At 56.1% G+C, this 24,394-nt stretch overlaps 1 protein-coding gene across 1 annotated transcript; it reads right to left on the bottom strand.

Moving 5' to 3' along the window:
* Positions 1–13,475: 13,475 nt before the first annotated feature.
* FAM240C (family with sequence similarity 240 member C) lies at positions 13,476–20,483 on the bottom strand. The gene is made up of 3 exons (XM_060151197.1): positions 20,332–20,483; positions 16,448–16,596; positions 13,476–13,705 (listed from the first exon to the last, which is right to left on the bottom strand). Exons 2-3 carry the CDS (start codon positions 16,591–16,593, stop codon positions 13,591–13,593), a joined length of 261 nt encoding a protein of 86 aa, XP_060007180.1. The 5' UTR covers positions 16,594–16,596; positions 20,332–20,483; the 3' UTR covers positions 13,476–13,590.
* Between the last annotated feature and the right edge of the window lie 3,911 nt (positions 20,484–24,394).

Genomic DNA, 24,394 nt, shown 5'->3' with positions numbered 1-24,394 from the left:
CGCCCCCGAGCTGGCCGTGTGTGGCCCAGGCGCTTTCCTGTGCGTGTGCTGCGCTCCAGCAAAATGAAAGCCGGCACTCGGGCTGAGCTGAAGGTGTGAGGTGGGAGGGCGAGGTGGGCACATGGGCCGACTCCTGGGTCCCAGTCCCTGCGGGGTCTCCTTCCCTCGATGGCTCCTGGATCCCCGGACGGGACGCTCGGATCTGTTCAGCACAGGCTGTCAGGGCGGGGTGGGCGGTGGGGGCAGGAGGTCCTACACCACCCACTCTGCGAAGATGAAAGCCCCTTGAGGTGTGGTTGGCAAGCCTCTTCCCCCCCCGCCCCCCCAACACCAGGGTCCCAGTAGCTGAGGAGGTAGCTTCCCCACGGGAGGGGCAGGAAGCCAGCCAGCGCTTTACCGGATTCTGTTCACGGCTCCCCTGGAGCATTTATATCCACAGCGCTGTTTTGGTTTAAGAAACTCCATCTGTGCTGTAGGTCAGAAAACTGTTTTGTCACTTGTATGCACACCTTGGATTTCCATCTTAAAGGCCGTAGGTCCGGTTCTAAGGGGCAGGGGTGTTGGGCCATGTGGGTCCCAGGCAGCTGGGGGCGTGACAGCGGGCAGCTGGGTCAGGCCGCCCTGTAGCCCCCCATGCAGAGCCGGCCCCAGGACCCTGGTGGGGGGTTTGTCTGCAGAGCCCGAGGTCTGAGACTTGCATCCCCTGGCTGGATGAGAGTTTGGGAAGGCCTGCCCTGTGGGGAGGGCTGAGTGGACGGAATCCAGAGGCACTGGAGAGTCTGCCCTCAGGCCTGCCGTCAGGGTGAGTGGGGAAGGCGGGGCGGGGCTCCCGCACAGACAGGGCTGCCTGAGGTGGCAGGGGAGGAGGGGGCTTTACATCAGCACCAGGGTGGCATGTGCCCTCCCCAGGCCTGCTCACAGAGACCCCACATGACACCAGAGCCACGGAAGCTTCCACCCTACATGGAAGGCCAAACCTGCACGGGACGTGAGCCTGTACACCTCAGCCAGCCTGAGCAGAGCCTCACCAGACAGCACGAGGCCAGGTCACCAGGTGGCCTATGTGCTAACCTCACCCTTAGTGCAAGACCCACCCTCCACCCTCAGTAGTGTGTCTGCACTGGGTGAGACCCTCACTCTTAGGACAGAAACCACCTTCCCATCCTCAGTGGTGTGTCTGCACTGGGTGAGACCCTCACTCTTAGGACAGAAACCACCTTCCCATCCTCAGTGGTGTGTCTGCACTGGGTGAGACCCTCACTCTTAGGACAGAAACCACCTTCCCACCTTCAGTGGTCTGTCTACACTGGGTGAGACCCTCACTCTTAGGACAGAAACCACCTTCCCACCTTCAGTGGTCTGTCTACACTGGGTGAGATCCTCACCCTTTGTGCAGGATCCACCCTTCCACTATTAGTGGTCTGTCTACACTGGGTGAAACCCTCACCTGAGAGCAGGACTGAGCCTCCCACCTTGGTTTTCCCGTCTACACTGTGGTGTGACGACCTAGCTGGGTGGTGTCTGTGGTGGTTGGGGTTCTAATTTACTTTAATTATTATTTTTTTTTACGGTACGCGGGCCTCTCACTGCTGTGGCCTCTCCCGTTGTGGAGCACAGGCTCCGGATGCGCAGGCTCAGCGGCCATGGCTCACGGGCCCAGCCGCCCCGCGGCATGTGGGATCCTCCCGGACCGGGGCACGAGTCCGCGTCCCCTGCATCGGCAGGCTGACTCTCAACCACTAGACCACCAGGGAAGCCCCTATTTTTTATTTTTTTATGACATAAGCTCTGTTTTATTTGGGGGAATCAGGAAAGGCCTCTCTTTTGAGAGAAGGCTTTTGATTAGGAGACTTTTGAGAAGAGGCTTGATGGAAATAAAAGTAGCAAAGTGAGGATTAAAATAAGTCAGTCTATAGGATTTTTCAGTTAGGAAGCCACTTCAGTTAGGAAACCACCTTCACAATGATGAGTGGAGTGCGGGGGATGAAATTTGAGTGCAAAGGGCTGAGAATGAGTAAGAGGAGACAGCGTTATTGTTTCCAGTTCACTGCAAAGAGCAGAGGAGAGACAGAGACGGGGGAGAATATGCATATCCGAAACAACACAGGATCCCATCGGCCTCTGCTTGCAATTAGTATCTGACTCTTAGCTCCCTTCCCGGGGCCACCTTTTCTGATTCTGTTTTCTTTTAGCTTCAGGTAGTCTTTTCCCCCGCCTAGCTGTCCTCTTCGGCCCTGCACAATTCCTTTAGGGAGCTGTCTCTAAGCCCCACGTCACATACTCGGAGGCAATTGCCTCCTTGAACTCTTGCGCCGAGGGGGCTTTTATTTCTTCAGCGTTTGCACAAAGTTATTTTTCAGTCGCTTCCTCCTTCTGTCTGTTCTCCCCTGTCCTGACTTCGGCCTTCATTGTTCACTTTCCACTTTCAACCCTGCCTTGGCTTTTAGACTAGATTTCAGCATTGTCTTCTTACCCATAATCTTGTGTACCTGTTTTCCAAGAATTAGGTCCTTCCTGTACACTGCCTTGGGCTGCCTATCTCAATCCAGCCCCAGGAGATATGGTGTTTCCTGAAGATACAGCAGAGGAAACCACAGATTAGGTTAACCTACAGTTCTGGATCACCTCCTTGGTAAGACCATGGCCATTTCATGCCCAAATTAAAGTCCTCCATGGCTAGCCAACCTGGCACTAGAGGTAGAACATTACTCTAGGGACTTCCCCGGTGGCACAGTGGTTAAGAATCCGCCTGCCAATGCAGGGGACACGGGTTCAAGCCCTGGTCTGGGAAGATCTCACATGCCGCAGAGCAACTAAGCCCGCGCGCCACAACTATCGAGTCTGCGCTCCAGAGCCCGCGAGCCACAACTATTGAGCCCACGTGCTGCAACTACTAAAGCCTGCACACCTAGAGCCTGTGCTCCGCAACAAAGAGAAGCCACTGCAATGAGAAGCCCGCACACCGCAACGAAGAGTAGCCCCCGCTCGTCGCAACTAGAGAAACCTGCACACAGCGACAAAGACCCAACGCAGCCAAAAAAACAAAACCAAGACCCAAACCAAACACCCCGCCCCCCTCCCCCCTCGCCAAAACAGAAAATCATTACTCTAATAACTGGAATCCCTGGGCTCATTAACCATTCACAGAGCCCAGGGCCGAACTGCTGGCTCTACATTGAGAAGCCCAACCCCCATGGCTCTGAGAGCACTCCGAGTTCTGAGGTCTGTTTTCCCAGAGGTTCAGTCCTGCCCCTCTCTAACTGATAATATGCTAAGTGTGCATAAAGCACTTCTGCTGAATCGGGGGTTCTGACTGAAAGGGGGTTCTGATGGCAGTTCCTGCGCTGGGCTCAGCATGGACACTGGGTGGGCTCCCTCTGCCCCCACGTGTCAGGGGCCCCCGGCCTCTGGCTCTCTGGCTTTGCCCGGAAATGGCTGCGTGGAGGCTGTGCTGTCCATAGAGGCGTCACCTCTGTTCCTGGTTCCAGTGTGACCTCTGCTGGCGCAGGTCTCTCCCTCCCCAGCCTTGGCCAAACTGCAGCGTCACCTCCATGGTTTCCAACTTGTAGATAAACTAAAATTATTTCCCAGATGCAAAGCTTGCCTGGGTGGATTAAACTGGATGCTGTGACAGCTGAGAATTTCAGTGCTGGCCACTCTTCCTGTGGGTGCATAACAGGTGTTCAGTCCAGGAGTCTGACCACACCGGCTCAGAGGGCGGAGTCACCCCCGGCCCTGGGGTAGGTGTGGGGAATCTGCCCCCAGCACCACCACCCAACCCCCTCCCTCCCGTATGGGTGGGCTCTGCACCAGCTCCTGGCTTCTGGGACCTCCTGGTGGTCAGCTGGGCCACCCGGGGCGGACGGTAACCTGCCCCTCCCCCAACATCCCCGGCCAGCGCTGTGCGGCGGGCGGTCCTGGGCCTGTTGGACTCACGGTAACGGTCTGTGCCTCCCCGGGCCCTGCTGGCCACACACCTTGACCTCATCTCTGTCCCTCCCGTCGCCTGCCCGGCCCGCGCACGTGCAGGGAGAGGGAGGGTCGGGTTCCCGTATGGCCCCTCTGGGTCTTCAGCACCCCTCGCCCTAGGAACCTGCGAAGAGCGGTGTCCCCTTAGGTGTGAGCACACGGGGACTTCAGTAAGGCCCACACCAGCCGGAAGCAGAAAATGTGGGGAGCGCTAGGGTCCTCCAAATAGGGAGTGGGCAGAGGGAGGCATCACGGATGGCATAAGGGGGGTGGTGCAGCGCCTCCGGGTCCGGGGGGTCCTCAGTAGGCACTCCCAGTCTCCTCCCCAACTCCTAGCCCAGCCCCACCCCTCCCACCCTTCCCCAGCCCCTCGGTCTCCTGCCGCCCCAGGCCCCCGCCCCCAGCTCCGGCCCCTCCTCCAGCCCCCGCCCGGCCGCCCGCGTTGTCCTGCGGCGCCCCCGAGTGGCCGCTGGCGGGAAGCGCAGTCCTGCGATGGGGGAGGCGGGAAGGCTCTGCCGCTGTTTTAACTGTTTTAACTGTTTACTGTTTAATCAGAAGGTTCCTTAAAACCCAGCAAACTCCACCCATCGTCAGCATCACTAGCACACGGTTTCATAAATAATTAAAACTCATTTAATTACTTAATAATTCATTCAGAATTAAGATTCAGGAATACGATGAAAGCGAGAGCAATACCCACACTTGACCTGTGCGCCCCCATGCCCCCCCCCCCCATTCAGGCGTGCGGGCTATGTGAGTGCGCGGTCAAGGGAAGTTCAGGCTCGCGGACACTGGATAAAACGCCAAGGGCGAGCCTGGGGCTCAAATCCAGGGCAGCCGGCGCCCCAGCCCCTGTGCAGCCTGAGTGACCACGTTGGGCCAGGAGGACTAAAGGCAGACACGTTTCAAATGTAAATGCTATTAGTTCAAGCAAGGATGGGGTACTTAAAGTGTGAACGATTTCCTGATTTCTTGCCCTCTAGGGAGAGGCCATAGGGTCACGGTCGGGGACACAAACCCCTCCTCTCCTCAGCCTGTTTCCAGAGCAGGTTCAGGAGACCACACGCAGGGCAGGGGGCCTGATCTGGCCAAACCTGACTAGCTGGTGCCCCTCCCGAGGATGGGGTCGGCTGGGCTGCACCGGGTGTGAGCTGCCCCATCTTTTCATCACCTGTTCTCTTAGTTGAAAGATTAGACGGCAGACTGTTGACTCTCACTATGATGAAATAAAATTCATATTTTACGGCAAGATGAGAAAAATTTTAAACAAAAACCTTTCCTTGCCCGTTTGGGCCTCCTCCCTCCCCTTTAGTGTGTGCTGTGCGTCTGCGTCAACCAGACCTCCTTAGGAGGGAACCTTCCTTCCTAATCCTGTGAGGGCCCACAAGGACCTGTGCCCCACTACTCACTCTGTACGTGCAGGTCTGGATTACGTAAACTGTCAATAATACGTCACTTGATGCATAACTGTCTCAAGACCTTATGTAAATGGGCTTTGATTTCTAATGGGCAGAGCACTCCCCAGAGCTTTCTGAAAGACTCTCTGCAGTTATAATCCTGAGGTTGGCTAGAGTAAAATTTTCTATTTCTTTGTTGGATTGACTATTGATTAATTTTCATTGTCAATTAGGAAACACATCTGTTTTGTAGTCCAGATGTTCTCACCCGCTAGGGCAGTCTGGCATTCCCATCTAAAAAGTTATACAGCTCTAGTCAGAAAGGGGCTGGTGAGTGTGCCCTGACCCCCGCGTGGCCTTGAGAGGAGTGGGTGGGACAGAGGGCCATGTTGCTTCCTTTCCCAGGAAATGTGACTCTAGACACGGGGTGTGGGCTTTCTTCTGGGAGGCGCTGCTGCTCCGGGGGCCTCGCAAGAACTGCACGCTTAGTATTTGTGATTTGAACCGCTAATATCATTACTATTTGTAGTATTAATACTAATATCATTACTATTTGTAGTATTAATACTAATACCATTAATACTAATACCATTAATACTAATATCATTACTATTTGTAGTATTAATACTAATACCATTAGTATTTGTGTATTTGTGATTTGAACTACTTGGTCCATTTTCATTATGAAAGTAAACAAAAAATTCTAGCTCCAAGAGACAGAAGGTTAAGAACTGCTTCCTGGGACGTCTGCAGTTTTTTCAAGTTTCTTTTCTGCGTTATCCAGCAGTATCCAGCAGTTCTCTCTCTCAAATCCCCAAAATGGGATTTGGGGTGTAGTCTTTTTTTTTTTTTTTTTTTGCGGTACGCGGGCCTCTCCCTGCTGTGGCCTCTCCCGTCGTGGAGCACAGGCTCCGGACGTGCAGGCTCAGCGGCCACAGCTCACAGGCCCAGCCGCTCCGCAGCATGTGGGACCTTCCCGAACTGGGGCACGAACCCGTGTCCCCTGCATCGGCAGGCGGACTCTCAACCACTGCGCCACCAGGGAAGCCCTGGGGTGTAGTCTTTAACAGTCAAAATACTGACATATCCCTGTTTCCTTGGCGACCCGTCCTGGGGTCCTGACGCTGCTGATGGTGGCCAGGTTTGGGGCCGAGAATCCACTTCCTTCCTTCGGAGCTTGAGTTTTGCCCTGACTGGTGAGGAGGCTGGTCTGCTGCTTGTCGGGTCCATTTTAGTTCCATTTTCGTCCCCTTGTGGCCCTTGCTCCAGGGTGTGGCGGTTCTTGTTCGTGCCCTGTGCTGCGGCTCCCAGGAGTGTCTGCAGGCCGGGACGCTGGTGCTGGTCTCAGTGAGGTCACGGCTCCTCTGGGCTCCTGGGCCAGCTCAGCGCCTTTCATGGGGGCCTCTCTGGCGATGCCCCACTTTCTTAGGCATCGTTCTGAGCGTGTCTTTCAAAGCTGCAGCCATGAGCTGCCCAGCCTGGGTGCTGGGCAGGAAATCATGCACCTGGGCTTCAAAGGATTCGAGACGATCAGGGCTGCAGCGGGGGGCACTCGGGGCGTTCATGCAGGGCTGCGGTCGGGGGTGAATCACATGGGCTGGTGTTGAGTGGCTAGACCCTCGGAGAGGGCGATAAACCCACACGCGGGGTGATAAGAGGAGTCAAGTCTTCCCAGGTGGCCGTCCACCTGGTGACCACCGGCGGTCTTGACCTAGGGCCACTGTCCCCTAGCCCGGCCACTGCGTGCTCTGCCTTCTCATCCACAGATGGGGCTGTCCCAGGTAGGAGCTCCTACGCTCAGCGGCTCCCTCGAGGTCCTTCCCAGGTAGCACCCCTACCAGCGCGTGAACTAGAAGTCGGGTCCTCTCACCTGAGTCGGGATTAACCCAAGAAGGATCCTGGCAGGGAGGGCAGGTCTCTGTTCTGGGGCCTGCAATGCAAGCAGGGAGGTGCGCTATGGCTTTTCACAGACACCCTCACGCCTGGCTTTCGGAGCCCCAAGCCCTGTGTTGTCACTTCTTCCTGATAAAGTTCAAGCTTCCGTGCTCTTCCACATCACCTGTCCTCAGGTCTCATGGTGAACGGCTCTGTTGGATCTCTGGGGGCGCTGGGGGGCGGGTAGGTCCTCGGGACAGGAGTCCCCTGAGCTTGTGCTGCGAAGGGGGTTGGGCTGAATCCGAGGGGCGGGTACGCTGGAGGCTTGGCCACCTGCCCGGAGGTCTCTGTGCAGAGCTGGGAAAACGGCCCATTGTATTTTCTCCCCTCTGTGCGCAGGAATAACTGCTTTTGTTTATGGATTTTCTGAAACGTGTTTCTAAGTCGATTACCCCTGAAGGATGAGCTGCGCCCATGCGTGGCCCACAGATGCACCTCGAGGGAGAGAGGCATCCAGGAGCCGGAATCAGGCCAGCGCCACCCCCTGCCCCCACATCCTCAGCTTCCCTTTTATAAGGACCCATGTGACGACATTGGTCCATCTGGATAACCCAGGATAATCCCCCATCTCAAGACCCCTAACTTAATTACATCTGAGAAGTCGCTTTGTATGAAGGTCACATAATGCACAGGTTCTGGGGATTTGGACATGGATATCGGGGGCATCATTGTCCTGCCGACAACAGCACGAGTCAGATGGCCCTGAACAGTTAGCAGCTCACAAAACACTGTACTCTGCACAAAGTCTCTGTCTTCCCCAGGTTGGGAAAAGTCTATTTATAGCCCTTGGTTTGGCTCTAGCCTGGGTTATTAATCTTTCTCACACCGGCCTTCTCTGCAGCAGCTGATGAGGGACGCAGTGACCACTGGGCTGCACGCCCAGCCCCGTCAAGCACTGCTCCCTGGGTGGGGCCAGTGCAGGGCTGCCCCTCCCCCGTCATCCCTCTCCAACTGCCGCCCTGGCCTGGACCTCGCCCTCTGCACGAGTGTAAGGCCCGGCCCCTTGCTCACCTGGACATGTCTTCAGAGCCCCTCAGGGACTGGCCACGGCCCCATGTCTCCCCTGCACAGCCCTGCCGACCTCCCGTCTTCCAGGGCCCCCTGGCAGCAGCCTTCACCCTGCTCTAATGGGGCCCCTGTCTGCCCCTGGGATCCCACAGCCCAGGCCCCTGGGACTGGCAGTGAGGACCCACCCCTCGTGGCATTTCCATCCCAGGACCAGGGGACCCCACAAATGTTTGCCGTGGGCTGGGGTCCAGGAAGTGAATGCTGACGGGCGCAGACCAGGCGAGGGAGGGACAGTAGGGCTGGTGGATGGTGTGCGGGCAGTGAGATGGCTGGAGAGGGACAGAACGAGGCTGGACGAGGCGCCGTCAGTCAAAGGCCGCGTGTGAAGCCAGGAGGACCCTCCCCTCCCCCATCCTGAACCCAAGGGCCATTCAGCGGTCCCAGGAGCACCTGCCCAGATCAGGGTCCGACTGGGAGGAGAGGGACAGTGGATCCTGGTGGGCAACGCATGAGACCGGGGACCTGAGATCCCTGGGTGGGATAAGCACCCCCGCCCCCATCAGGGCCCAGCACTCGCCCTCCCTGGGGGTGGAGTGGCCTCTCCCTGGGGGCAACGCGTCCCTTCAGATGGGATGTGCCCCCCCGCCACCGGTCAGCAGCAGAGGTGGGGTGCACCTGAGCCTTCACTGTAAACCGTTTCTACTGGGATGAAATTCCCATGCAGTAAAGTGCACCATCCAAGGGTCAGCTCCAGGCGCCGTGAGGACTGTGTGTCATGTAACCTCCACCCGCACGAGCTCTGGAGCATCTCCACCCCCACTCCGCCCCTGAGCTGCTCAGAGATGATTCCCTGCCCGGAGGGGACCGGAGTCCCGCTTTCACCATGACTCGCTCTGCCCCTTCTGGGATGTCACCTGCAGGATGGGCACGTTTTTATCACACCCCAATCTCCTTTCACCACACGTGCCACTTCGGTGCACGTATCCGCAGTTTGTTACTTTTTATTCCTATTATTTTACTATTGAATGTACCACAATTTGTTTATTCATTTTCTGTTCCGGGGCAGCTGCGGTACACACAAGCTTAGGACCTTTTGTTGTTTCAGAAAGCAAGGGAACTTTCAAGATGAGTGGAAAATCCTTTGAAAGGTCCCACTGGTCAAATCTGTGACAATTCAAGCATCTAAAGTGATGCTCAGAGTTGACTGACTGCATCCAGTCTATGTAAATCCATGAATCCATGGTGATGCTCAATAGAAAGCCTGAGAAATAGATCCAAGGTAGATATTAAGCCAACTTTTCATTTTGAATATTGGTGGCAAAGGGAAAATGAAACATTATCCTGCTTTCTGCACTCATGAGGGGCAGTCTAACCAAACCACGCCACTCACAAGGAAGAACCCACTTGAAAAAGGGATGTTGTCTAGTGGACATAAAAGTGGTGACAGATGAGCAAGTCCCCCTTGTCAGCTTTCTAGAAGTGACCAGTTGGACAAGGTGGGGATTTGTGGTCACATCCTCAGGAGTGTCTGCTGGGGACCTGGGCTTACCTGGCATCAGAGAGACGAGGGGCACGTGTCTCCCGGACGCAGACTCAGACTCAGCCTCATGCACAGGACGCCCAGGTGCCGGTCTTTGGGAGGGAGGTGACGTAGCCCTGATGTTTAGCTCGAACCTCTTGAGCCCTTGGAGGGAATTTCCATCTTTAAGAGGATAGAGAAGCAGACAAATGACACCACGAGGAAGGGGCCCCTCAGGACGGGGTTGGGGGACAGTCCCCAGGATGCTGGTCTCCCCCCGGAAGTAGAGTCACCTGCTCAATGCGAGTCTTGTTCACACAAACCTGTCACAGGAATTTGGGGGTAACTGGGTGCATTCGAAAAAGGACTCAGCATTAACTGGTGTCAAGGAATCTTTACACATTTTTGTTAAGTAGCTTAATTTTGCCTAGGCTGAGAAACGCTCTTATTCTTACAAGACGTGTGCTGAGGGAAAGAGAAACGGTACACGGCCAGCCACCGCTAAGGATGACTAACTTCCTCGTTTAATGAGCCCTGTTCTTGGTTTGGCAAGCCCCAGCATCACTGCTCTGCAGGGGGGGACCCTCGTCCAGGGAGCCTCCATGGGTGCCGCCCATGGGGTCTCGAGCCACGGGGTCTCCAATTCGGAGGCCAGCCCTGCGTGGGCGGCTTCACTTCCCGCAATGACAGCCCCTCTGTCCCTTGTCTGCAGTGCCCAGGTCCAAATAGCTCTGAAAAGTAGAAGCTTTCTTTGTAGCTCACTTGTCAGCCAGACGCTCTCATATTACACTGAGAGGAAACTTCCCTGTGTTTTCCCGGCAGAAACATTAAGATGCTTGACCACAGGTGTCAGGAATTTCTGGGCTGTGGGCTGTGGTTCCTGCTAGAACTGGGACTGAGTCCCATGCAGGTGGAGCAAGGGACTCACGGGTGAGGAACAGCACAGCAAGCTGGGGGCCCGGGCGGCCCTACGAGGCTCTGCCGGACCGTCACCTAACTGCCTGACCCCAGCTTGGTTCTGGAGGACGGGCAGCCGTGGACTCAGAGTCACAGTTACTCTTTAGAGCGCGTGGCTCTGCTCGGCCTTAATGAGTTCGGCAAAACGTGGTGTGAGTTTCGGAAACCCTTCCATGATACAGCAGGAAAAAACCCAACTAGCCACTGGGAGCTATCCTGCTGTGCTAGGATGAACGTCAGACCTGAGCGGCAATGCTGTTTTGGGGAAGAGCTGATGGGCACAGTGGACGGACCCCAGGTGCCCCGTGGAGGTCCGAGAGCGGCAGGCGCCTGCACAGACCCGCTGGGAGCAGGTGTCTGTGCCCAACCTGAGGGCGGGAGTGCCTCGGGCTCGGGGGCGCCCCTCACATCAGGCAGCCCGGGTGACCCCACACCCTCTGCCATCACGGCCCTTCCCTCAGTTACTCCCGATGCCGGGAAGGGGCGAAGGCTTGTGGAGAGAAGAGAAAGGCTCTCTGCTCTCTTCTCCAGGCTGCGTGGCTGGGGCCCCATCCCCACTTCTCTGTGACTCAGATTCTCCTCCAGAAGAGGAAGGAGTGGATATTCTGTTGGAATTCAGCCCCTAAACATGCTCTGCACACGTGGAAAATTACAAAAGAGCCAGGTGTGAGGAGAGCTCGGTCCTGAGCCCTCACGTGGGCCCCTGGGGCTGGGGTCCTGCCCGCCCGCCCTCGCTGCAGCACCCTCTCCCTCACCGAGTGCCTTCTGACCTCAGAGTCTAGCTTGGCTTCGCCTGAGGCCAAGATCAACGATAAAGAGAGTAGATGCGGTTGGTGAAGAGCCTTGTCTCCATGCCATTTTGGCTTTTGCCACGAAGGGAAGGTCACTGGGTCACTGCAGAGTGACCACAGCATGACAGGCAGTGAGGACAGAGATTGCGCACAGCCTCACAACTAGGGCTGCTGCACCGACACGCCCTTCCACCCCAAACGGTCCAAGCTGATGGCTCTGTTTGTCAGTGTTGACGGCAGGGAGCTCTAAGCCCATCATCAGATGAAATTACCTTCCAGCAGCCTGGGGCTTTGTGAGTCTTAGTGACGGACTTTTGTTCTCCAACTATTTTTAGGGCAATTAATCACCACGTTCCCAGCATGTTTATCAATGGAATGTCCTGAGTCAGCAATGACGGACAGCCCACGAGGTGACCCAAGGAACATGTGTTTGCAAGTTGGTGTCGTAAGGGACCTTTGCTAGGTTCTCTCCACTGGGCCATTTGGGGAGCTAAGCATCCACGCTTTGTGTCAGGTTCTGGGCCTTTCCTGCTGGACTTTCGCTTGCCTTTCCACTCTGTGTGGTCAGCTCTGGAAACGCTGTACAAGGCATCTGTGTTCAGCACAGGATGTCACGTGGATGTCACAGGGTGTCACGTGGCCATTGGTGTCAACGTTTTTTGTCTGGTTAAGTCTCTGGAGAGGCTCCCAAAACTGGTGAAGCCATGCTCCTTCCCCTCTGCTTGCCAACTGGACCAGATGGTCAGAACAGAACAGAATCCAAACCCAATAGTTACTGAGTCCGAGCTTGCACTGCTGGCTGCACGACAGGCCAATAACTTGAGAGACCAGGTGCTGGGGCAGGGAATAGGGACTTTATTAGGAAAGCCGGCAGACCGAGAAGATGGTAGATGCATGTCCCAGGGAACTGTCTCACCCAAGTCAGAATTCAGCCTTCTTTTATACTAAAAGGGGAGGGGCGTGGCTGGTTGTTGCAGACTTCTTCGTGTCAGCATCTCTTGTTCTTGCAGCTGTCCACCTAGGTCAGGTCAGGATGTTCCTGTAAACCTCCAACAAGACAAGTGGTATTCTCTGTCCTGCAAATTTTTCTCTTTATATGAATGAAAAGTGTTGTACCCTTAAAGGTCAGAGCCTTGAGAATGGGCTACCCTGTATATTTCAGGTTATAGGCAACACTCTTTCAGTGATTAACTTGTAGCAAAAGCAATAAGATACAAAAGTTAAAGAAACAGACCCAATATCGAGTCAGATTTGTCCTTCCCTGTTACTCAATCTGGAGAGGTGACGTGAGCTAGACCCCAGCCCCATACCGGCAGTCCTGCACCGCCAACGAGGGCCGCAGTGGCCACTGCTGGGCGCACACAGGCAGGCTGGCGGAGAGGGTCAGGCACCGGCTGGTGTCTGGGCCTCATCAGGAGATGAGACAGACCAGGTCCTCCTGCTGCGGCCCGGCCTCTGCTGCATGCTCGGTCCTCCTGCCCGTTTGCGGCGGTCACAGCCCCCGCTGGGGGGCTCGGGGGGGACACGACTGAACCCGAAGCCCCGAATCCCGGCTCGGATGGCCTCTGTGGACTTAGGAGATTGGTGCCTCCAGACCCAAGTGAAATTTCTGACTGTGAGGACAGGACTGCTTAGCTTCCTGAGATGTTCCTGGTAGTGAGTAAAGAGTGTGAAGGAATTCTGGGGAAGCACATGCTCTACACACCTTCACGTCAGGCATCATCCTGAGGCTGAGCTTCTGCACACATTTTGATCAAAGGTGAATGAAACTGTGTTTAAATTGCACGAGTCCCTGCAGCCCAGTGGCTTCTCTCTGTGGCTTGTTGTAAGTTAGTAGCATCACTGTCGCTTTTAATCTGTGTACATTTTACAGATGTGAAGACAAATGTGCACAAAACATCCACTCATCTTAGATTTTATTGGGCGCTTGCGTCACGCTAGAGACGCAAAACCACAAAGCGGTTCTGCTGGCGCGGGGACCACGGCGGGAGCGTCGGGGGAAGCAGGTCGGGCCTCAGGCTGCGGGCTGGTCGGGGGTGCCGGGCGGGGTGGGCCCCGGGGGCGCCTCCTGGCTGCTCAGCGTCATCTGGTTCCTCCTCTCCAGCTTCCGAGCCCACTCGCTGCGGAGCCTGGGGCGGGCGACCGTTTGGGCTCAGGGAGGGCTGGGGTCAGCTGGGCCCGTGTGTTGGCACCTTGGCCGCGTGCGAGCTAAGCTGCCCCCTCCCTGCCAGCTGGTGCCCGCGCTTCAGGCCTCGCCTGCCACGGAGGGTCTCACTCGGGCTCCTCCCAGAAGGGAAAGCAGGGATCCAGCTGCGTCCTGACTCGCACCTGGGGATGCGCCCATCACTGCAGTCACCTGTGCTCCCAAGGCCTGGATGCGCCCTCACGCCGGCCCCTTGGGCGGTCCCTTCCTGAGAAGGTGGCCTGTTGCGGTGACCACAGCACAACACACGGTGTGCCCCGGGCGGGAACGGCCTGGCCAAGGGGTCACACCTGCCTGTGGGCCACATGTGAGCATGTGGTTTGGTTTGGAGGGAGGCAGGCTGGGGGGCGCCTGGCCCGGACTGACCTCCAGGGCTGGCGGGCAGACTGGTAACGAGAGTCCCCGCAGACACCTGTCCCAGTGCCCAGGGACCTAGGTGAGGAGGGCGCCTCCCAGCAGCCCATGGAGAGGCTGGGACAGCCGGGCCCCGCGCCTCGGCCACGCTCCTGCCCTTTACCAGGCTGTGGTGGCCCTGGGGACGTGGCCCAGAGCTGCCGCCGGCCAGGAGTGAGGTGTGGGCTGGCAGGGGTCCGAGGCTCCGTAACAGCCACTTCTCTCCAGAGAGGCGAAGATGTCACCCCCTTCCCCAGTCTGGCCCCTAGCAGTCCAGGACCTCAGTGACTAACCGGGCCGGTGCTGACCCGTGGCCCACTCTTGGGACCTGCCTCCATGGACCAAAGACCCAGAACATCCCAGGGCCTGATGACACATGAAAGACAGGGACAAGGCCACGGAGACCCGGGAGGGAGCCTGGGGTGGGGGGGAACCATTCGTGTGACGGTTCCGTGCAGGACCCCTGCCCCCGGAGGCCAGGTGGGTGCAGTGACCAGCTCTGGGGCCTTCACCGTGAGGACAGGAGATGTCATGGCCCCCATGCCTGTGCCGAGTGGCCAGAAGCCTTGGACGACAGGTGGGGGGCGCCCAGCGCGCCAACCAGACCTCTGGCTGCTCACAAGGTCAGTGCAAGCCTGGTCCCGCCGCGGCCCCCAAGAATCCTCCTTTCCAGCCCAGCTTCCAGGGCGGCAGCTGCTGGTGCTATCTGTGGGCTAAGGCTGCGCCCGCTTTGGAATTTTCTGGCCATTTGAATCCTTGTCTAGGTGCTAATACGCCGTCTTAGCTGTCCACGAGCGGTCACTCCTGGGTCTGCTCAGGGTCACCTGAGCTCAGGGAGATGCCCTCAGCACTCACAGGCCCCTGGAGTCCACCCAGTAAAGAAAGAGGTGGCTTTGTATCTGCAAGTCAAGCAAATGTGCAGGAAGGAGTAGAAGGGACACGTTGTTTTATCCTGAACTCAGTGGGAACAACTGTCAGAAAACAGACAAAGCCAGACTAATCCTGGGCGACAGCTTCCTACAAGACCCTCAGGAGAGTGGGGATGAACGGACGGGGTGATGGAGAGACGGGGTGAGGAGGGATAAGGTGATGGAGGGAGGGGGTGAGGAGGGATAAGGTGATGGAGGGAGGGGGTGATGGTGGGACGGAGTGATGGAGGGAGGGGGTGATGGAGGGAGGGGGTGATGGGGGGAGGGGTGAAGGAGGGACGGGGTGATGGAGGGAGGGGGTGATGGTGGGACGGGGTGATGGAGGGAGGGGGTGATGGTGGGACAGGGTGATGGAGGGGGGCTGAAGGAGGGATGGGGTGATGGAGGGAGGGAGTGATGATGGGATGGGGTGATGGAGGGAGGGCGTGAAGGAGGGATGGGGTGATGGTGGGATGGGGTGAAGGAGGGATGTGGTGATGGTGGGAGGGGGTGATGGTGGGACAGGGTGATGGTGGGACGGGGTGATGGAGGGAGGGGGTGAAGGAGGGATGGGGTGATGGTGGGATGGGGTGAAGGAGGGATGTGGTGATGGTGGGAGGGGGTGATGGTGGGATGGGGTGATGGAGGGATGGGGTGATGGAGGGAGGGGGTGAAGGAGGGACGGGGTGATGGTGGGACGGGGTGAAGGAGGGACGGGGTGATGGAGGGACGGGGTGATGGTGGGACGGGGTGATGGAGGGAGGGGGTGAAGGAGGGACGGGGTGATGGTGGGACGGGGTGAAGGAGGGATGGGGTGATGGAGGGACGGGGTGATGGTGGGACGGGGTGATGGAGGGAGGGGGTGAAGGAGGGACAGGGTGATGGTGGGATGGGGTGATGGAGGGAGGGGGTGAAGGAGGGATGGGGTGATGGTGGGATGGGGTGAAGGAGGGATGTGGTGATGGTGGGAGGGGGTGATGGTGGGAGGGGGTGATGGAGGGATGGGATGATGGTGGGACAGTGTGATGGTGGGACAGGGTGATGGAGGGAGGGTGTGAAGGAGCGATGGGGTGATGGTGGGATGGGGTGAAGGAGGGATGGGGTGATGGAGGGATGGGGTGATGGTGGGATGGGGGGAGGGAGGGATGGGGTGTTCCTCTCTCCCACTAGTGATTCAATAATGTGATTTTGAATCTGAGTTAACGTGGTTGGTGTTCAGTGTTTTGTACCCATTTCTCCTGTGACACCGATCTGGGGAGAGGAAGCGGGTGGTGGTGGTGGGGTCTGTGGACGTCTGCATCCTGAGGGCTGAGCAACCCTGGTGCAGGTGTGTTTCTGTGCCCCCAGGTCGCTGGCACTGTGCTCACCTGTCCAGGGCACTCCTGCGGATCCTCATGTCCTCGTTCTGCAGCTGTTTAGTGTGAAGCTCGATTTTTTTCTCCCAAAACATCTTTATCACTCCAGCATCGTAGGACACCCTTGCCGGATTCTTCAAGGTGTAGCTTTTACTCATTTTCTGGATAAAGGAGAATTACAGGACCTCAGTCACTTTCTGCCGTGTTGGTGCGAGAGCACATGAAACCAGCTTGTTAACAACAAAGAAGTTGGCTTGGCCCCAGACATTTCCCAGGCACCCTGTACACCTTTTTGGGGAGTTGAACTGTCAGCCCCTCATGGCCTAAGACCAGCGGCCCTGCCACCTTCTGGAACTGTTTCCTGTATTACAGGAAGTAGCAGCTGATGGCAAATCCCATTTCGGGTCTTTGGATGTTTCATGCAGGTGGTCTTGGGTGAGGACGGCTAGCAATTCATATGGCTCCCCGTGGCAGGTGTCCCTTCCTGAGCACCCTGAGCTGTCGCTGAACCGTGTCCTCCAAGTTCTAGGTGGTCCCAACCCCCGGGACTGCAGAACGTGATGGAGGTAATTAAGGCTAGAAAAGGTCACTAGGGTGGCCCTGACCCAGTAGAGCTGGGGTCCTTATAGGAAGAGGAGGTCAGGGCACAGACACGCACAGAGGGGCGCCCCATGAAGACCCGGGGATAAGGCGGCCGTCCACACGGCAAGGAGTGAGGCCTCAGGGGACCCCGCTGCCCACGCCTGGCTCTTGGAGTCCAGCCTCCAGGATGGAGACGTTCAGTGTCTGTTGCTTCAGCCTGTGGTACCTTCCAGCACCTCATTGCATGACCAGGTTTCCAGCTTCTGTAAGCTCGGGGCCCTAGTGTCTACCCTGCACACACGACCCCGACACGCCTTCTTCTGGACGTCCCAGTGCTGTGCCTGGGCTTCCTGTCTCCTGGGTGCCTTTTCAAACATACCCCAACCAATCCAGAGGCTCCCTCTGTGGGCTGCCACACTCCGGGCCACGATCCACTTGCCCTCATCACCCAGGACCAGGTACCAGAAACCAGGGACAGCCCTGCACCCTGGGCCACTGGAATTCCTCAGCTTGCCCTGCCTCATCTGGGCCTTCCCATGGAAATCACAGCCCCCTCTCTCCCTGCCCCCCAGCTGACCCTGCCGCTCCCCGGGAGGCCATGCAGTGTGGGGCGTGCCCCCTCCTCTGGGGACCATGAGTGACAAACTGTCTGTTCAACGGCAGTCACAGCCTGACCTGCTGGCCTGGCTGCACCCCACGTGTTCTATCAAGACCCCATGTTTCAGAACACACAGGTGGACACTGGGTCAGGAGAAGCCCGGTGGGAGATTCCAGGACCCCAGTGGACCCCTGAAACAAGCCGAGATCATTGGAAGGGCACCTCCAGCTTAATTAGAAATCGAGATCAAGGTAAGTTTCTGGGGACAGAATGAGCTTTTGTTTTTCATGTAGAGTTGGCTGCTGTTAAAACCTCAGGCCGTGCACTGAAGGGCCAACCAGGCTGCTCCCTGCTGGCAGAGGGCGAGCGGGGTGGGGGCAGCGGGGGGGAGGCCCAGCCCTCAGCCCCACAGCGCTGGCTCCTCTGTTGCTCCACCTGCACGGCGTCTAGTCCACAGCTTCTAGTGAAGAAGGGGCCCAGTGCCAGCCTGTCAACACATGCTGCATGTGTGTGCACGTGTGCACACGTGCCTGTGTGCATGGGCGTGAGTACTGGGGAGCAACTTCCGTGCTCTGGACACTGGTTGACCCTCGGGACAGAGGGCTGGCCATAGGGACAGCTGCTCACATCTGTGGCCAGAGCTGGACCCAGGGCGCAGTGTGGGAGAAGGAGATGACGCTGGTGCAGGAGCCCGGGAGGAGAGAGGAAGAATGATGAGCCGCCCGCTTCGCAGTCTAAAAGCATCTCAGGTGCAGGATGCTTACAAAAACTAAAGAAGAAACCACAGAGCCTGGAGACCGGCAGCAGATCCCTTAAAACAACTTTAAATCTCCGAGGCTGCTGGCTTGTTGGGTCGGGGTTTACGCGGCTGCGTGACTAACCCCAGAGCGCCAAGCCTGCACCTGCTGTGGATTCGGAAGGAGAAACAAAAAAGACACTTGCAGGCCTCAAGGGCGGAGGGTGAAGCTGGCAGGGAGGGTCTGGGCAGGAGGGCGGGGGAGGCGGGGAAACGGCGGGGAGGGCTGTCCTGTCCGAGCCGCGGGGTGAGCCACCCTCCTCCTGGTCACTGCCCTCCACGCCAGGAGCCCGAGGGATGGGACAGCCTGCCGTGAACCCATCTTTCAGGGCCATCGTTTATTTTGGTCCTCACCCTGGCACGTGGGGCTGGGCTGTCTTCACCATGTTCTCACCAAGGAGGTGGGGACAGGCTGGATCTGGGAGCAAGTGCAGCCCAGCTGGGGACAGGGTCTACTGTGACAGTGAAATTGCAGAATGCCATGGGCATGAGGGGAGACCCCTCCTCACTCTGTGTGACTGCGTGGCTGTCTGTCCCTCGTCCTGGAATGTAGCCCCTCCCCAGCCTCCAGGGATGAGCCCTACTCCGCTGTCATGTCCACACTCTGAGGACCCCAGCCTCCCCTGACAATCAGGCAGGGCCCCTCCTCTGGGTCCCATGGGCCTCGGTGTGTCTCCAGGTGACCGCAGGCCCCCTGTGGCACCAGGATACACACGTATATTTGCAGAGCAAATAAAGAAATAAGTGAACTCCATGAAAGGAGGCTGTTAACTCCAAAATGAGCAATGATGGGGAAGGAGTCAAGATGGTGAAGACCCTGAACTCACCTCCTCTTGTGAGCACGTGCAAATTCTAACTACTCACAGGGCAGCTGTCAGTGAGAGTGACCAGAAGACTGGCAGGACCTTCCACAACTGAGGATATACGGAAGGAACCACCACCAGCCAGGTAGGAGGGGCAGAGACACAGTATAGTCAAGACCCACACCCTTGGGTCTGCAACCCACAAATGGGAGGGATTTCACGATCATAGAGTTTCTCCCCAAGGAGCAAGGGGTCTGAGCCCCACAGTTAGCTCTCCAGCTTGGGGGTCCTGCACCAGGAAGATGAACCCCAGAATGTCTGGCTTTGAAGGCCAGTGAGTCTTACTTTCAAGAGAGCCAGAGGGCTGTGGGTAATAGACTCTGCTCTTAAAGGCAAAATCTCACACACTCCAAGACCCAGGGCAGCGGCAGTAATTTGAAGGAGCCTGGGTCAGGCCCCTTGCTGATCTTGGAGAGCCTCCTATCCCCCCAGGGTCCCCCGTAGACCAGAGGACTTAGAAACGCCGCAGTTTATCCCCCAGGGGCCAAATCCTTGCTGGCAGTGCTGCCGGTGAACTAAAAGAGTGAAAACGAAAAAAAAAAAAAAAAAAAGAGTGAAAACGTGGGCGACTGTGTGTGTGGGGCTGGGGTGCATCCACTCAAGGGTTTTGCCTCTGGGTGGGACCAGGGGTTGGCGCTGGACTCCTTCTGACCGAGGGAAAAGTTGACATTTTAAGGTGAGTTGGCTGTTCTCCTTGCGGGGCTTCCCAGAGACACGGGGTATCAGAGCTTTTACTCTTGGAAAGACCAGCCCTGCAGTGCAGCCCTTCAAACCCTCACGGAGCAGAAACAACGGACAGCCAGCCAGCCAGCCAGCCAGCCAGCCAAGGGGCACCAGAAAGCCAGCAGCGGACAGTGGAAACAGTCCCCGCAGTCGGCGGGGGTGGGAGGAAGGGGGAGGGGGCCGGCGGCTCGGTCTCCATCCCGGGCTTTGTCACCGGAAGGCTGAATGGCAGAAGCTGCTAACAAAGTTAAATCCCCAGAAGACGCCAGTGTGCGGCCCTGGCTCCCGCACCCCGCGGACGGCCCAGCCCCGTGGTCGCATCACCCAGGCTTACTCTGAGGTCTGTCCGGGCCGGTCGGCGCAGCTTCTTTAGGCAGGTGTCCTCCCGTGTCCCCAGCGCGCCTGGACTGTGCCTGCCCCTCGCTTTTATACGGGCTTGGTGACACCGTGCCTGGCGTCCGGTCAGAGGCCGGAAAGACGAGCTGCCTTCAGTCTGGCGGCCCCTGGAGACACGATGGGCTCCCGCCGCAGGCCCTGGCAGGCACGCGTCCCTCGGCTGCTCGGCCAGAAACCGGAGGGCAGCCCGGGGAGTCTTCCCTGCTCGCTGGCTCCTGGCAAGATAGTGTTACCAAAATCACCGCCGTCTCTTCCGGATGGGCTGCTCCTGAGACGCCTCGTAGGCTGAGGTTTAAAAAAAAAACACTGCTGGCATCAAACCCCCTTTATCTTAAGATGTATGAGAGGAAGGCCTCCAAACAATACATGATCACGCTCATAGTAAGGCAGCCATATCGTAAATAGCGTTCTTTAAAAATTTTTCTTTTATATTGGAGTACAGTTGATTTACAATGTTGTGTTAGTTTCAGGTGTTCAGCAAAGTGATTCAGGTATACGTATACATATATCCATTCTTTTTCAGACTCTTTTCCCATGTAGGTTATTACAGAGTATTGAGTAGAGTTCCCTGTGCTAATAGTAGGTCCTTGTTGGTTACCTAGTTTATATATAGTTGTGTGTATCTGTTAATTCCAAACTCCTAATTTATCCCTTCCCCCCTTACCACTTTGGTAACCACAAATCTGTTCTCTATGTCTGTGAGTCTGTTTCTGTTGTGCAAATAAGTTCATTTGTATCATTTTTTAAGATTCTACATATAGGTGATATTATATGATGTTTGTCTTTGTCTGACTTACTTCACTTAGTGTGATCATATCTAGGTCCATCCGTGTTGCTGCAAATGGCATGATTTCATTCTTTTTGGATCCACCTCCTAGAGTAATGAAAAGGAAACAAAAATAAGCAAATGGAACCAATTAAACTTAAAAGCTTTTGCACAGCAAAGGAAACCATAAACTAAATGAAAACACCATCCACAGAATGGTAGAAAATATTTGCAAAGATGTGACTCACAAGGGATTAGTCTCCAAAATATACAAACAGCTCATGTGGCTCAATACCAAAAAACCAAACAACCCAATCAAAAAATGGGCAGAGGACCTAAATAGAAATTTCTCCAAAGAAGACGTACACATGGTCCACAGGCATATGAAAAGATGTTCAGCATCACTAATTATTAGAGAAGTGCAGATCGAAACTACAATGAGGTATCACCTCACATCGGTCAGAATGGCCATCACCAAAATGTCTACAAATAACAAATGCTGGAGAGGGTGTAGAGAAAATGGAAACTTTCCTACACTGTTGGTGGGAATGTGAACTGTGGAGAACAGTATGGAGGTTCCTTAAAAAACTAAAAATAGAGCTGTCATATGATCCAGCAGTCCCACTCCTGGGCATACATCTGGAGAAAAACACAATTCGAAAAGAAACATGCAACCCAGTGTTCACAGCAGCACTATGTACATAGCCAGGACATGGAAGCAACCTAGATATCCATCCACAGGGGCATGGATAAAGAAGATGTGGCACATGTATACAGTGGACTATTACTCAGCCATAAGTAACATTCTTCTTATTTCTTAGCTCATCGTGGGAATTTTATATTGAGTGTGGTCGTGTACATTGGCCCCAGGAGCCCTTCACCAGGGAAATAAGGTGCCTCCTGGGGTGGCCTTTGCAGGGCAGGAGGCAGGGAAGGGCGGGAGGGGGACCCCCAGGTGGACACTGCAGTGACCGGGACGGAGGTGGGACAAGAGTTCCTGGGCCGGGGCCGGGTCCAGATTCGGGCTCGGCTCTTGGCTTCTGGGGGGAGGCGTGTGCCCCTCGCAGAGGACTGGCCGGCAGGGAAACCCTGAGGGTGGACGGCCAGGCCCCGGGGACAGTGGCTCACCTCGAAGCTTGGGCTGGATGCTCTTCGTAGGTCCTGGACAGCAGGGTGCCTCGAGACGGAAATGGTGCAGGAGGCATGTCCAGGTGCATTTCGTCCTGGGGAGCCCACTTGGAGCATTTGCTAACCTCCGGCACAGCCCGGCTGACTCTGCTCTGAGCCCAGGGGAATCAGGGTCCAGCCCCTCTGGGCGCCTCCGCTGGGACCCCTGGGCAGCCAGGTCCCCTGATGCTCTGTCCACTCTGTGCGCCTCAGCAAACGCATGTAACTCGCCAAGACGGGAAATGCAGCTGCTGTTTATTCTAAGTGCTTCCCCCAAGCCCCTCTCTCCTCTCCTCCGGGACTCTGATTACACAGGCGGGATCTTTGGTTCTTGGCCCACAGGTCAGTGGGCTTCTGCTCACTTCTTTTCCTTTTCTCTCTTCTTCAGGTTGGATAAATTCTGCTGATTTGTTCTGTAGTTCACCAGCTCTGTCTTCTATCATCTCCAATCTGCTGTTGTGCACAGTAGTTTTTTTATTTTGAATACTGTATTTCTTGGCTCTAGAGTTTCTATTTGATTATGTTCGACAGTTTTTTTTTTTATTACTGCTGACATTTCCTTTTTTTCATGCAAGGTGAGCATATTCTTTCACGTTTTACCTGAGCACACATTGAATGGCTCCCTTAAAGTCCGTGACTGCTGTCTTCATCACCTGGGTCACCTTGGTCACTGGGGCTGGAGGTCTGTTCAGATGGTAGGCCACAGTTTTCCCTCTGTTTGTATGTCCAGTAAGTTTAGATTGCATCCTGCACATCTTGGACAATGCGTTGTGGAGATCCTGCCTCCCACCATGAGTGTCTGGATTTTTGTTTAATCAGGTCAATCAGGTAAACCCCAAGTTCTGTCTCCCTGCCATCTCTGACAGGTTTTCTCATGGCCACTTGGAGTCCTGCACATGTGTTGGGGTCAGTGGGAGATTTGGGGTGAGATCTCCCCTTTCTGGGATTCCTCCTTGGTCTCCAGCTGCTGTGGTCACCCAGCCATTTCTGGGTCTTCACACCAGTGGACGTGGGTTTTCCTCCTTAGGTTTTGCCCACCTGAATGGGGCAAACTTCCCTCAGGCAAAAGGCCCTGATGAGGGAAACGCACGCACATGTTCCCCTCCACGTACCGACTCCTCAGTCTGCCCAGCCTGCCAGTGTGTTCTGCTGGTTAGCTGCTTGTCTGCCCAGAGGATGCAGGGGGCCGGCAGGTCTGATGTGCACAAGCTCAGCCGTGGTGAGAAGTGGACCCTGGGAACCCCTCTTGAGATAAAGGGCCTGGTCCCAGCCTCAATGGGCTGACTCTGAGGGGGGCTGCCCCCCACGAAGGAGCACAGACCCCTCACTCAGGGCTCTTGTCAGAAGGTGTGGCTGACACTCTCCTGGCCAATTCTGACCAAGGATGAGTTCCTGGAACCCGGGGCTGGGGAGGGGTTTCTGGCCTCAGTTTCCCATCTGTGGAATGGGCACAAAGGGGTCTGAGTGAACATATGAGTGGCACATGAACAGGGGTTCTGCATGTGGTGATGGTGGATCTTGTTGTTTTAATTGTTTTAATATGCTCATTATTCAGGAAGATTGCATGAAGGGTGTGAGAATCCTCTGAAAAAGGGTTCTGGGGCAGGTGGCCCCTGTTTTTCTGTCTGACTCTACATTTCTCAAATGTATTTGATAACAGGACCCTCCTCTATTTTTTTAGAAACCCTATCAACACCCTGAGGCATGTGTTTCGAAAACGTTATTGGGAGTAATCTGACTATTACCGTCATTCTAAATAATCTGAATTTCATCCACGAATCAAATCAGACTGCCATCTTCTCCAAACTGATCTGCCTTTATTTTCCTTTGGCCCTGATTTTTTTTAAACAAATTTATTTATTTTATTTTTGGCTGCGTTGTGTCTTTGTTGCTGCACGCGGGCTTTCTCTAGTTGCGGTGAGCGGGGGCTACTCTTCGTTGTGTTGCGCGGGCTTCTCATTGCAGAGGCTTCTCTTGTTGCGGAGCACGGGCTCTAGGCACGCAAGCTTCAGTAGTTGTGGCACGCAGGCTCAGTGGTTGTGGCTCGTGGGCTCTAGAGCGCAGGCTC

This window comes from Lagenorhynchus albirostris, chromosome 6 (assembly GCF_949774975.1).
Source record: "Lagenorhynchus albirostris chromosome 6, mLagAlb1.1, whole genome shotgun sequence".
Lineage (NCBI taxonomy): Eukaryota > Metazoa > Chordata > Mammalia > Artiodactyla > Delphinidae > Lagenorhynchus > Lagenorhynchus albirostris.
Note: the sequence above shows the minus strand (reverse complement) of the source record. Positions and strands in the feature narration are given on the sequence as shown.